This window comes from Delphinapterus leucas, chromosome 10, assembly GCF_059928025.1.
Source record: "Delphinapterus leucas isolate spDelLeu-1000000601 "Yukka" chromosome 10, BTC_Dleu_Yukka2, whole genome shotgun sequence".
Classification (NCBI taxonomy): Eukaryota; Metazoa; Chordata; class Mammalia; order Artiodactyla; family Monodontidae; genus Delphinapterus; species Delphinapterus leucas.
The window spans coordinates 22,531,477-22,545,977 of NC_143138.1; the positions used below are offsets into that span (position 1 = coordinate 22,531,477).

Consider the following 14,501-nt stretch of genomic DNA (forward strand, 5'->3'; position numbering starts at 1 on the left):
AAAAAACTTTAAAAATAAATAAAAATTCCTTTGTTTCCTAAATCATCCTTAAATCCACTTTTTTTTTTTTTGGCCACGCCCCACAGCATGTGGGATCTTAGTTCCCTGAACAGGGATTGAACCCTTGAACCCAGGCCATGGCAGTGACAGCTCTGAGTCCTAACCACTGGACGGCCAGGGAACCCCGTTAAATCCACATTTTAAAAGTACCTTCTAAGTACCTTGTAAGATGACATGGGAAGTACCCATCAAGCCCTTCTGCTACATTCCAAAGTACTATGTCCCAAGGAAAATAATTTGTGTGACCTGAACTACCCTCTTCTTCATGGAATACAACGTTTACTTGAAAGAATGAATGACACTGGAAGATCTATATAACTTAGTGAAGCAACGTATTAGTTTTTAAAAATCTTACCTTAGTACAAGAGACATTCAATGTGCAAAATAGGGTTATGGAGTTTAACGTAACAGAATAGAAAATAGTTAATAATGTTGTTTCAGGTCCACTTTGAAAATAACCTTTGAGAAACTACCACTTGTGTAGTTTTCGTTTTGTATCAAAGACTAACATCCATGACTGTCTGAAAAGGTTTTTAAAAATACTACTCCTACATATGTGTGGGCCTTTTTATCATAGACTTCCATCAAAATAACCGATTCATTGAAGAAGCAAACATGAACATCCAGGGGTCTTCTAATGAGACAAACAAGAAAGAGAGAGACTTGCAAAAATATAAATATCTGAAAAGCTCCACTTTTCCCACTACCATGTTTATTTTGAGAAGTAGTTATTTTTCATATTAAATCATGGGTTATTAATATTATTCTAAGTAAATTAATTTAAAATTTTTAAACTCTATTATTTATACTTTGGAAAGTACCGATAGAAGTATCCACATAAAATTATCTGTGGGGTCGTCACTAGTTTGTAAGACTGTATAAATATTCTGACCACAATGCTATGAAAATCGCTGACTACACAGTCCCTGGGCCAGGACTCAGGGAGACACTGTGACAAAGAGCTCTCGGTGCAGGAGGGGAGGGATCAGGCAAAGTCCCAGGTCCCGGGAGGGGCAGCCTCTCAGGCTCTCAGGGTGTCAGGCGGTCTCTGGGGCGGGGACGCTCCGTGGTGGGGATCCCCAGTCTCCCGGAGTTTCACTTTCTCTCTCACAACCTGTGTCGGGCCCTCCTGCCTGGACACTCGTGACGCGTCCCCACTTCTCACTCCCATTGCGTGTCCGGTTTCTGGAGAAGCCAATCAGCGTCCCCGCGGTTCCCGGTTATAAAGTCTCCGCCGACGCGACTCACGCAGTTTCTCCTCAGACGCCGAGGACACAGGTCATGGCACCGCGATCCCTTCTCCTGCTCCTCTCCGGGGCCCTGGCTCTGACCGAGACCTGGGCGGGTGAGTGCGGGGTCGGGAGGGAACGGCCTCTGCGGGGAGGAGCGAGGAGACGCCGGGGGTCGGGGGTCAGGACTCCCAGGGAACGAGCCACGCCGCCGCCCCCGGCCCAGACCCGCCCCCTCACCCTGGTCCCCGCCTGTCCCTCCCTTGCTTCCCGCCCCCTCTTCTCTCCCCCCGAGGTGCCGGCCCTTCTCCGACCTCCACACCTTTTCCGTCTCACGAGCCCCTCGCCCCTCCCCCCTGCCGGCCCCGTCACCTCGGACCCGGGGACCCGCGCCGGGAGGAGGGTCGGACCGGGTCTCACCGCTCCCCGCCCCCAGGCTCCCACTCCCTGAGGTATTTCTACACCGGGGTGTCCCGGCCCGGCCGCTGGGAGCCCCGCTTCATCTCCGTCGGCTACGTGGACGACACGCAGTTCGTGCGGTTCGACAGCGACGCCCCGAATCCGAGGAAAGAGCCGCGGGCGCCGTGGGTGGAGCAGGAGGGGCCGGAGTACTGGGATCGGGAGACGCGGATCTCCAAGGAAAACGCACAGATTTACCGAGTGGACCTGAACACCCTGCGCGGCTACTACAACCAGAGCGAGGCCGGTGAGCGACGCGGGCCCGGGTCCGGGTCACGACCCCCATCCCCAGGGACGGGCCGGCGTCGCCCCGAGTCTCCGGGTCCGAGGGCAACCCCAACATTGCGGGACCCGCCCGACCCCCCGACTCGGGAGGAAACGGCGGGACTTTACCCGGTTTCATTTTCGGTTTGGGTTTAATCGCTGCGGCTGGTCGGGGCGGGGTCAGGGTCTCACACCCTCCAGGAGATGTACGGCTGCGACGTGGGGCCGGACGGTCGCCTCCTCCGCGGGTACAGACAGTTAGCCTACGACGGCGCCGATTACCTCGCCCTGAACGAGGACCTGAGCTCCTGGACCGCGGCCGACGCGGCGGCTCAGATCTCCAAGCGCAAGTGGGAGGGGACCGGTTATAAGGAGCAACTAAGGAACTACCTGGAGGGCACCTGCGTGGAGTGGCTCCGCAGATACCTGGAGCACGGGAAGGACACGCTGCAGCGCGCAGGTACGAGGGGCCGTGGGGCCTCCCTGGTGTCCCCTCGGGCTGGAGCTGGCTTCCCACAAGGGGAGGAAATGGGGTCCCTGTGGGAACACCGCCCCAACTTCTTGTCGGGAGAGGGAGGAATCCGCCCAGGTTTTCGTATTCGGTACAAGACAAGACAGTGACTCGTCGGTGGCCTCACTTCTCTGAAAGACAGTGAAGGAATCCAGTCTCTTTGGGGAAGGAACAGGAAACCAGTCCTGAAATAACTGACCAGCGGCGCCCTTTGACCCTGACCCCCATCTTGTGAACCATGACTTTCTCTCTCAAGCCTCTTCTCAGCCCGAGAACATCTTAGGAGGCCTGACTCCAGCTTTTCTGAGTCATTCAGCCTCCACCAAAGTCAGGACCATTGCTCTGTATTCTCCCCTTTACATGGAGCCTTCTACCTTGGCTTTCATCCTTATTCTAGAACTTTCCAAGGACTGGGAGATTTTCCCAGACCCCAGAGTCCAGGCTGGTGTCTGGTGTTTTTGCTGCTTCTTTTCAAACCTGTTGTGCTGTTCATTCTCAGGATGGTCACGTGATGCTGCTTCAGTGGCCCATGAAGGTAACACTAAGTGTGAATTTTCTGATTCTTCCTCCTCAGACCCTCCAAAGACACACGTGACCCACCACCCCATCTCTGACCATGAGGTCACCCTGAGGTGCTGGGCCCTGGGCTTCTACCCTAAGGAGATCTCACTGACCTGGCAGCGTGATGGGGAGGATCAGACCCAGGACATGGAGCTTGTGGAGACCAGGCCTTCAGGGGACGGAACCTTCCAGAAGTGGGTGGCCCTGGTGGTGCCTTCTGGAGAGGAGCAGAGATACACGTGCCATGTGCAGCACGAGGGGCTTCAGAAGCCCGTGAGATGGGGTAAGGAGGGACATGTGGGGTGGAGCTTCCTCTCAGATAAAGCAGGAGCCCTTCTGGACACGTTCAGCAAGGTCGGGATTCAGGCCTGAGGTCAGGGCCCCTTCCCTTTCCTCCACAGAACCTACTCAGCCCACCGTCCCCATCATGGGCCTCATTGTTGGCCTGGTTCTCTTGGTGGTCACTGGAGCCGTGGTGGCTGGAGCTGTGATCTGGAGGAAGAAGCACTCAGGTAGGGAATGGGGGAGGGATCTAAGTTTTCTTGTGTCACTGGGGGGGTTCAAGCCCAGGTAGAAGCTTGCCTGCGTGTGTATTGGGCAGCACCATTCAGAAACATTGCTTGCCAGTCTGGAGACTGGCACTTACCCTTTTATAAAGCACATGTGGAAATGAAAGACAGGTTTTTTCACCTTCATGATTCCAGTTGGGGACCAGGTTACCAGCACTTGAAGGTCAGAGAGGGAATGTTCCTGCTGAGGACGGACCCCCAGGAGGGAAGAAGTTGATCCAGTCCCCCCACATCTCCTTTCTTCGTGTTCCTGATCCTATCATGGGTTTTGGTCAACAGTTCTGGAAAGTTCTCTGTGGTCCAGGACTAGGGGGTTCCTCTAGGATCTCAACTCAGTCTTCTCCCTGGCCTCTCACGTGAGCTTTTCTTCTTACAGGTGAGAAAGGAGGGAGCTACGCCCAGGCTGCAAGTAAGTATGCAGGGGCTGTGATTCCTGAGACCCTTGTGAGGGTGCAGACAGGAGGCCATGGGGGCCTCACCCTCCTAAAGTTCCTTCTCTAGTTTCTCTCCTGTGTGTTCTGACCACATCCTGGTTTTGTTCTCCCCCAGGCAGTGACAGTGCCCAGGGCTCTGATGTGTCTCTCACGGATCCTAAAGGTGAGACCCTGCAGGACCTAGATTGGGAGAGGTGTTGGGGCCGAGGGGATGCCCCAGGTGGTGGGGATCCTTGAATGGGACATTTGAGCATGTGGGGGACTGTTGGGAAGGTCAGCACTTACATGACTGACCTGAATTTGTTCATGATTATTTTCTTTCACAGTGTGACACAGCAGCCTCGTGGGACTGGGTGATGCATGGTCCCAATTTGTGGCTTCAGATCCCGTGACTCCTCTTTCTGCAGCTGCATCTGAATGTGTCTGTGTTCCTCGTAGCCTAATGTGAGGAGGTGGGGAGACTGGCCCACCCCTGCCCACCACGACCCCTCCCCACCCTGACCTGTGTTCTCTTCCCTGATCCACTTGCCTGTTCCAGCAGAGGCAGGGCTGGGCCACCTCCATCCCTGTCTTAACTTCGTGGTGCACTGAATAATAATCTCTTACTTGCCAGTTGGAAATAAAATCTGTATATGAATTTTGTTTTTTCTAATTCCTGCCATGAGGCGTTGATGGGATAATAAAGGAAAGGCTTCTTAAAGTTTGAGAGAGAAAATAAATGGAAGCGCTGAGAACCTTCCAGAATCTGTGTGCTTGCTGTGCTCTGTCTGCTGCAGGTGGGACAGGAGGAGGCGATGAGCTGAGCGTGGACGTGGCCTGTGCCCACTCCGTGCTCACTGCATCGTGGGCTTTGTTGGGGTCACTGCTCTGTCAGGTCATCTGCTCTGTTCCTTTGTCCTCGTCACTTCAGTAGAACCTTGTCCCACCAGGACCTGTGATCTCAGAGGCTCAGAAATCGCCTGGGCCTTGTACTGTCTCCAGGACTGTGGGCAGCAAGGGCTTCCTGTAACCAGGTAGCCTTGGCTCAGGCCTGGCTCCCATCCTCGGACCCTGTCTTTATCGTGCGTGTTTATATTTTGCTTATTTAGTTGCTGTTGTCGTTGGAATAATGACTGTTGTTTTTCATGTGCAGAGTTTGGTCTCATTCTTCTCTGGGTGTCCCCATCTCTGACAGCAGCCGGAGTCATTTTGCCTGTCTTGTCCCCACAAGTCCAAGGGGTTCCTGCACACAGGGTTCTCAGTAGTATCAAGAGAGCAATTTTCAGCCTCATCCAGCTCTTGCCCTCCTTCTAGAGATGTCTGCTGGATTCTTCTTTCCAACTTTTCCCCATCTTTTTTTTTTTTCCCCCCATGTTTTAAAAGGAACCAGATTCTGGAATTAGCAAACAGAAGGGACCCAATAGTCTCTCATCTTGACTTAATTCTTGCTGGATTTCTCTCTTCTCTGCAGCCTGGCCCCTCTTCTGCCCTTAGATCTTCTAAGCCTAGTGCTGACTCCAATCCAAACTGATGGATTTAGAAAGCAGAGTCTAATAGAGTCAGGGTACGTTGGAATATAGGACGCATAAGTGCAGGATATTCTTTTCTGAAGCGAGAAGGAGCATGGTGTGTGGTGTGCAGACTGATTGGTGTGGGAGGGAGGGGAGATCAGCCCTTTTGAGAAAAGTACAGGCATCACTGATGTCATTGCAAGTGGATGTGCTGTAGCTGCCACAAGACAGCATGTGGCCTGAGGTCATGTTAATAAAGACACTGTCTCTAGAATAGGGAGGTGCTCTACACTGATCATTCATTCAATTGATATTTTTGTGTGCCAGGTACATGACACACTATTTTTGCATCTAGGAAACCTCAGGGAACTAACAACAGAAAACTTGTCAGCCGTGTGGAGTATATGCTCTGGGGAAAGGGCAGAGTGTGCACTATGAGACTAGTAAGTGAGGGAAGTGTTTACATTAAAAGTTGGTAAGTGCTTTGAGGAAGGTGACCCAGCGTGTAAGTGTGTGGGGACAGGGATGATGTCTCTTTTACTAGAGTGGTCAGTGTGGGCCTGATTGAGAAGGTGACCTTTGAGATGTGAAGGACATGAAGGTATGTCCACGAGGATGTCTGGGGCAAGTTCTCTCCAGGCAGGGGAGCCTCCAGTGCCAGTGCACTAGGGCAGGAGAGTGTCTGCGTGTTCAAGGAAGAGTGAGGAGGCCATCGTAGCTGGAGGAGAGAGGAACTGAGATGAGATGCAGTGTCCGGACAGATCATATAGACCTAGACAATATTAGAAGGGTTTTGATTTTGTCTGAGTAAGGTGAGGAGTCTACAAGATGTGTTTTTTTGTGTTTTTTGTGTTTTTTTTTTTTTTTTGCGGTACGCGGGCCTTTCTCACTGTTGTGGCCTCTCCCGTTGTGGAGCACAGGCTCCGGACGGGCAGTCTCAGCGGCCATGGCTCTCGGGCCCAGCCGCTCCGCGGCATGTGTGATCTTCCCGGACCGTGGCACGAACCCGTGTCCCCTGCATCGGCAGGCAGACTCTCAACCACTGCGCCGCCAGGGAAGCCCCTACAAGATGGTCTGAACAGAAGACTGACCTGGTGTGACTACTCTCTAGAAACATCTGGCTGCTGGGCAGAATCAGGAGGTGAAGGGCAAGAGATTCCATAGAGGAAACTGTAGGAAATGGTGCAGTGTCCAGGCTGGAGATACTGATGCTTGTCGGGGTGTGAGCAGGGAAAATAATAGTAACTGATTGGACTCTGGATATATTCTGAAAGTGGCGTTTTACAGCAATTCCTAATGGATGAAATTTGGGTTATAAGAAAGCAGAATGAAGGAAGACCCCAAATATTGAGATTTGCAAGTAGACCTGTGGGGCACCTTCCGCAGAAATGGGGAGACTCTGGAAGCAGCATATTTGAGGAGGCGGCAGCACTGGCATTCGGTTTAGGAAAGTACAAACTGAGTCTGGGGTTCAGGTGAGATGACCTGGTTGGGGAAATAGTTGGAGGAAGTGACACCCTATAAATGAGGTTTAAAGCTTTGCGAACAGATGAGGTCACCAGGAGAGAATTGGCTACAGAAGAGGAAGGACAAGGACTGAACCCTGGACCCCCCAGCACTATGCGATCTGATCAGACCACACACCCAAGCAGAGCGCACGGTTCTGAACACCAAGTCTAGACGGCAAAGAGACCAGGGGTTCCCGATCTTCCAGTGCACCACCTGCACACCTCAGGTGGAAGGGAGCGTGAGAATCTGCATTTTAAGCAAGTTTGGTGCTGATGTTGCTGGTCTTCAGATCACACATTTAGTAGCAACAATGTAGACCAGGATTCCCACGTGGCTGTGCATCAGCCTCACCTGTAGGGCTTGTTCATAAGGGATTCCTGGACCTCATGCCCACATTCTGAGATGGAGGGTCGGGGAAGAGGCTGAGTACTTTGTCAGAATCCCTACAAGCAGTCCTGAGGCTCAGGCAGATTGGGATCCACTGAGGTCAGGGATCAGAGAGTAATCAGGGTGGGGAGGGGCTTTAAATCCGCATTGAAATCTTTCTTCCCTGGGAAGAAAAAGGCAGGACATTTTCTGGGAGATACATGTTTTCTCTACCATGCAGTATAGCCAGGTGGAAAATTTAAGAAGCAGTTATCCGCTCAGCATCAAGAAAAGCTTTTGAGTTCTAAGAGGGTAGACCTAAATTTTCTCCACACACATGAACAAGGTGATAACGTGGCATGATACAGTTGTAAGCTAATGCTACAGTGGTAATTATTTTGCAATATTAAGTGTATCAAGTCAACAAGTTGTACACCATAAACTTACTCAATATTGTAGATCAATCATATCTCAATAAAGCAGCGGGGAAGAGTCTCTGAATCCCTGCTCTCTCAGAGTTTTGCTACATGGTATTCTCATGCAATTCTTTATGGGCAAAAAAGGGTTTCAAATTGTTCTAAATGGAACGAGAGAGAGAGAGAGAGAGAGAGAGAGAGAGAGACAGGGCGGGGAAGAGAGATTGATTGTAGTTTTGTTTTATTTCAGGAAAAAGCCACAGAACAGCCCTGAGACTACACAGCCAGGAACAGAATCCACAATCCCACCCAGGTCGGGTCCCACAGAGGAACCCCTGCCCCTCCAGGTGGGCCCAGATGCCACTCTTCACAGCACTGTCAGCCCGGGTGCTGGACAGCGCGCCCTGCGGCTCGTCCTGCTGTCTTTGCTGCTCCTGACAGCTGGATGACACTACTGCCGCCTCTGCCACATGTGCCAAAGCGTTCAGCACAGTTCCCCCCTCTCTGTGTCACCACGTCCTGAGTCAGAGTCCAGCATGGGGTCACCTGCCTGGTGGAGCCTCAGGCTGTTTGAACCTGCCAGAATGTTTGGAAGCAGGTTTTTCTCTCCTATGAAAGGAGGTGGTCTCTACCTCCTACCAAGATCTTCAAGTTTGAAATTCCCCTAACTTGGGAAGAGGTTACAGATTCTAGGGGTGGAGGTTGAAGGTGAGGAAGGGAAAAAGAATGACAAATTTCAATTTTTGCAGCAGTGATCTAGATGAGAACTTGACCTGGTACATTGTAAGCAATCAGGTTGGATGGATGAATAAGTAATAAATGACATCTTTCAACTTCTTCTGTGATGTTCTGTTATGGGGTCTAGCTTCTGTCTACTCCAGTTTATACTCAGATAAGCAGAGTGCATTTTTCAATAATGAAATGATTACTCAAAATGTCCTCTCCCACCTTTGTCTCTTTCTAAGCTTAAAAAAACAAGATCTATAATTCTTCATGGGATCCATACATAAACACTGACATTTTATACTGTTTCATATTTCTTTGTACATGCACATCTTTCTGGGGAAAGTATCCATATCACTTATCAGTTTACATGTGATCCCCACAAAAATCTTTAAAAGTATCAGTACTAGTTTAGACACCAAGTTACTCAAACTCTGGTCCATGAGGAACTAATGATCCAACTGTCTTAGCAGATCCAATGATGTGATATACATGCTAATCTTTTTCTTGTCAATTACCAGTCTGGGACAAGATAAAGGTAGACGTTTACTTGCTTACACTCACTTTCAATGTCTGTATGTTTCTTATTGTGAGCTGAGAGCAAACATTTCACAAACCAGCACTGGCTCACACAAGTGATAAAGAATCATTGGTTTGGGTGGACTTGTATTCTAGCACCTACCATGGTGCCAGATAAATAGCAGGAGTGAAAAAATAGGTCATGGAGACTCCATTCCCAGTACCGCGATAGAACTTGTTTTAAGGCTGCCTCTTCCAGTGAAAACAAATAATAAAGTATAAAAAGCTTCCATAAGTACAGTATCAAGAGAATAATTGTTTAGGCCAAAATATAAACGTGGGTAATAACCCAGAGGGAAAAGTTGTTTTTATCCTTAGGGCATCATCCAAATCTGGAAAAATCTTACCTTTGGTTTTCTCAAGCTTATGAGCTGTAATTGGAAATGTCACCCAGAGAGCTCATATTGTTGTTTTTTGTTTGTTTGTTTGTTTTGCGGTACGCAGGCCTCTCACTGCTATTGCCTCTCTTGTTGCGGAGCACAGGCTCCGGACCCGCAGGCCCAGCGGCCACGGCACACGGGCCCAGCCGCTCCGCGGCACATGGGATCCTCCCAGAGCGGGGCACGAACCCGTGTCGCCTGCATTGGCAGGCGGACTCTCAACCACTGCGCCACCAGGGAAGCCCCTCACATTGTTTTTTTTTAATCTGTGAAGTAAAAGCTTTTAGTAAGAAAGGCTTAGTGGAATCCCCTGAAAAAGCCTCCCAAGCTCAGCTACGACAGAACATTAAAAACAATATTGTGTCTTGGGATAATGAAAGAAGTTAACGTCATCCTCAAAGACTTAAAGGATGCAGGGGTGGCGGCCACATCACGTACCAGTTAACTCACCACTGTGGTTCTTGCGGAAACTGGGAGCATCGTTGTCCATGACAGTGAGACACCGCTAACTCTCAGTGCTGCGACCTGGCTTTTCGTTTCCTACGTTTATGTTTCTACCTACAAAGTTCTCCCTTTTACAAATCCCCAGTTACCTGGAAGATCGGGCCAGTTTTTGGGGAATATAATTTTGATCTGGATTCCTGTGAAGTGAGCCCCAGAACCTTTGACTTGAACTCCTTATTTATTCTGGTCTCTGCATTGCTACCCTCAGCTGTGCGACAGGCCATGAAGTCGGATGGTCCCAAAGTCACCCTGTGGTCGGCAGACTCTAAGTTGGTCCCCGATGCTCCCTCCTCTGGTATCTATGCCCCTGTCTAATACTTTTGGAACATAAGCTGGACCTAGTGACTCATTGGTAACAAATGGAATAGGGGAAGTGATGAATGTATATTTGGGGATCACCAGGGAAAAAGATATGAGGGACCTGGGGTCCGCTGTCTCAGGGCTGGCTGTCCAGGCCTGGCTGGGGAAGCAGAGATTCCCGATGGAACCCAATGACAACCGATGCTGCATTCTCTCCCTACCTGAGGAGTTTCTCCTCTAGATGTCAGCCTCCACAGTCACTGCCATCAGACAGGAGGAGGAGGAGGAAAAGACCACAGGCAGGGATTCTCATCCTGGCTGGAATGTCAAGAGAACTGTCTGTGAAAAGGACAAGAAGGGAAGTGAAGAAACGAAGGCTCCCAAATCTCTAACACCTGGTGACCCAAACGCTCCCCTATCAGACCCCATGGCTAGAAAGATGAGGAGGGTAACAGTCTCCCTGTGCTGTGCCCCCAACCCTGGACCAGCTCTCCCTTTCTCCATTTACAATAATGTCCCAGGAGCCCAAATGGTGACACTGTAAATATACCTCTGCTCATCTTAGAACAGACCACCACAGCCCCACACTCCTGGGAAGTCCTTTTCTCCCGGTATGTATTCAGTATGTGCAGCAGAACCCAAATAACAGTGGTCTCACAGGATAGAGGCTAGTGTGTGGCTCCCATGACACTGAGGCAGGCAGTTCCAGGGCTGCTAGGGTGGCTCTGCACCACAAGGATATCCAGGCGTCTAGGTCTCCTTGACCTTCCTTCTCTGCTGTCCCTGGGATGTTACCATTGTTGGCATGACCCGAGGTACCTAAGACCATGTTCATGGTCCATGAGCAACCAGGGAAAGCAGGGAAGGAAAAAAGGTTTCTTCCCTTTAAGATCAAAATTTTAAAGTTCACATCTGCTTCATCATATTGGCCAGAACTTAATCAAAAGGATACAAGTAGTGGAGATTGAATGGTATTTTTTTTTTACTTTAATTAATTAATTTAGGCTGCATTGAGTCTTCGTTGCTGGGTTTTCTCTAGTTCCGCTTAGCTGCATTGCAGGGGCTTCTCATTGCGGTGGCTTCTCTTATTGCGAGAACAGGCTCTAGGCGCACAGGCTTCAGTAGTTGTGGCGCACGGGATTATTTGCTCCGCGGCATGTGGGATCTTCGCCGACCAGGGATCGAACCCGTGTCCCCTGCATTGGCAGGCAGGTTCTAAACCACTGCGCCACGAGGGAAGGCCCGAATGTGTTTTTTATTCTAGGTGACTTTGTCCAGAAAAAGAACTCTATTACTATGGAAGAGAGACGATTTTTGCTATACCTAATTTTTTTTTTTTTTTTTTTTTTGCGGTACGCGGGCCTCTCACTGCTGTGGCCTCTCCCGTTGCGGAGCACAGGCTCCAGACGCGCAGGCTCAGTGGCCATGGCTCACGGGCCCAGCCGCTCCGCGGCATGTGGGTTCTTCCCAAACCGGGGCACGAACCCGTGTCCCCTGCATCGGCAGGCGGACTCTCAACCACTGCGCCACCAGGGAAGCCCTATACTTAAAATTTTCAAAATCAGCAGTGGAGAATTGTTATTATCAATATCTTAAACTGAGCCAGATTTGTAGTTTAAAAATCGAATAATCTTACAATATATTGATAACAAAATTGTAGGTAGAATATGTGATAAATACCACCTGATAAAATGAAATCGCTCTCTATAACACTGTCGAAACTGGTAACAGTTACTGTGTCCAGGGAGGGAATTTGGAAGGGTTTTGGATGGGATGGAGGAGGAAATTTACATTTCACTGTATGTCTTCTATGTCGTATGAATTTTTTTAACTTTATGCATGTATTAGTAAGTTGAAATAAATGTTGAATGACCAAAGAAAACCCCACACTCATTTAGTAATCATTTATTAGGCGGTTACTAGATGTCAGGCTCTGTGCTGGGCCTCAGTGAGTGACACATCAAGGAACTCACAATGGAGTGAAATGACCTGGTAAATGCAACATAGTCTATAATTAGCTGTTGGGGAAACAGCTTCCAGGAGGGAGGGAGCTGATTGAGAGCATACTGTGTGCCGGCTGTGGTGCCCCCTGCCGGGGACATAAAGAAAGCTAAGGTCTATGCCTTGCTGACCTAAATGTCTCACCCCGATGAGGGTCTGTGCCAGTCCATGATTTCCCAGGAGCCCCACTCTTATCATGTGTCTGTGTGGGACGTGAGCTGAGGAATGGAGAGACGACCTTGGCCCATTTGGTCCAAAAATTAGCGGAAAGGTTTAGCTAGACAACACAATTTCCTAATGAAACTGAGTAATCAACACGAGAGAAAATCACTAAGAAATAATCTGGATGAAGGGGAGGAAACCAACAAACTAGAATCACAAGGAGTGACTCTGGGATCCTGTATGAAAGTAAGATGTGAGGAATAGTGGGAGCCCAGGGTTTGCTGGCAGGATGACACAGGGAAGAAAATGTGGGTGACTTTAGTGACAGCACTTCCCTAGAGGTGTAGGAGATTTGAAAAGTAAGGGGGCAAATATTCAGAGGGGACCCTCTCACATTCCCACAGACCTGGAGAGAAACCTTTCCGATGAAAACATTGATTCTTGTATCCAGGTCGGTGCCCAGATAAACACAAGTCAGTTCTGCAGATCATCCTGCCTGAGGCGGACCCACAGTGACAATGACTGTTCAGTGACTGTGCAATCCATGTGTGAACACGGCCAGGGCAGAGTCCTCACTACCTCGTGCTCCCGCTTCTCTGACCTGGAATGTCCCAGTGCAGACAGACTCTGAGATGCTACCCAAGGATCCCTGCCTCCTGGGGTTCACACCTTGTGGCTCTCTGCCCCTGAGTGTGGGTGGGACCTGTGACTTGCTTCTGACCAATAGAATATGACAATGGGGATGTCACTCCTGAGATCAGATCATAGAAGAGCAAGACCCCATCTTGCTGGCTGACTTTCCACTGTCTTCACTGCTTGTAAGCTCTGAGGAAGGAAGCAGCCGCGTTGGCAAGTCCTACATGGCAAGAAATTAAGGTCAGCCTCCCGTCAACATGCGCAGAAGTCTGAGGCTGCCAGTGTAACAGCCCACAAGAAACTACTCAGCCTTCTTCCCTAAGGCAACGCTTTCCTTTCCTTGGTGACAGACATTCTGCTTTCTCTTTACCAGCGTAATGTCAGCTGCTATGTCTATCCTAGTTGCTGTCCTCTCACTTCATCCAGGAGGTCCCAGAAGGGAGCAGCAGGCAGGGTGGGAGGAAGTGCTGGTGAGCAGGGGTGTGGCCAGACCCCTCCTCATGTGTCACCTTGGACAGCAGATGTTCCCAAGTAGTCAGCTGGCAGAAGAGCAGTCAGGGCAGCAGGGATGGGAAGGAGATGCGTGAGCACCCCTGTGACTCGCAGGCCCACGAGGGGCCGTGGTTTCAGGCTGTGGAATAACACAGTGATGAGTAAACTCTGCATGGGCCCTGCTGGTCGTCACCCTTCAGCATCTGGAAAGCCCAGCTCACACCCAGATGCAAACAGCACTGAGACCCTCCAGCGCAGATGTGACCCTCACTTTCCCCCACTTCCAGCAAACACACTCCAGCAGCCAATGTAGAACCAACTCTCCTGTCACTTCAGACCCCATGGACACACCTATAGGGAGTGTGAGAAACACAATAGACTCCCAGCCAGTCTCAGAGCCCAGAGCGGACAGGGAAGCTGTCAGAGGCCCCAGAGGAGGTGGCCCTTAGTGAGGCTGGTGAACACTGTATGGGAGTCAACACAGCAAAGCGAGTACAGACCTGGGCGCAGCAGTCAGACCGCTTGCTTAGAGTCATGGCTCAGCCAACTGAGAGCCAGCCAAGCTCTCTGCGGCCTCAGTTTCCTTGTCTGTAAAATGGGGTTGATAGCTGTCCCTATCTCAGAGGACTCTTATGAGATTTAAATGATTTGATTCATGTAAGTCCCTTAAACTGGTATCTGACACATTTATTAAGGCAAAATCCTGGGAAAGAAGAGAGTCCACGCATGCAGCTCCTGTTTCTTTCTTCCGAGAGGATGAGGACCACTTCTCCCCAACACTCATCACCTCAGCCTCTTCTTACTCATGTGCAGATGGAGAGCTGTCCTGTCTCTTATATCCCCTGAGGGGAGGGGC

At 50.2% G+C, this 14,501-nt stretch overlaps 1 protein-coding gene across 1 annotated transcript; it reads left to right on the top strand.

Annotated features, from left to right (window-relative positions):
* Positions 1 to 1,281: 1,281 nt before the first annotated feature.
* LOC111171102 (BOLA class I histocompatibility antigen, alpha chain BL3-7-like) lies at positions 1,282 to 4,835 on the top strand. Its single transcript, XM_089918498.1, has 8 exons — positions 1,282 to 1,405; positions 1,726 to 1,995; positions 2,197 to 2,472; positions 3,098 to 3,367; positions 3,486 to 3,596; positions 4,030 to 4,062; positions 4,203 to 4,250; positions 4,414 to 4,835. The coding sequence occupies exons 1-8, from the start codon at positions 1,342 to 1,344 to the stop codon at positions 4,416 to 4,418; spliced, it is 1,077 nt and encodes a 358-aa protein (XP_089774624.1). The 5' UTR covers positions 1,282 to 1,341; the 3' UTR covers positions 4,419 to 4,835.
* Positions 4,836 to 14,501: the final 9,666 nt, after the last annotated feature.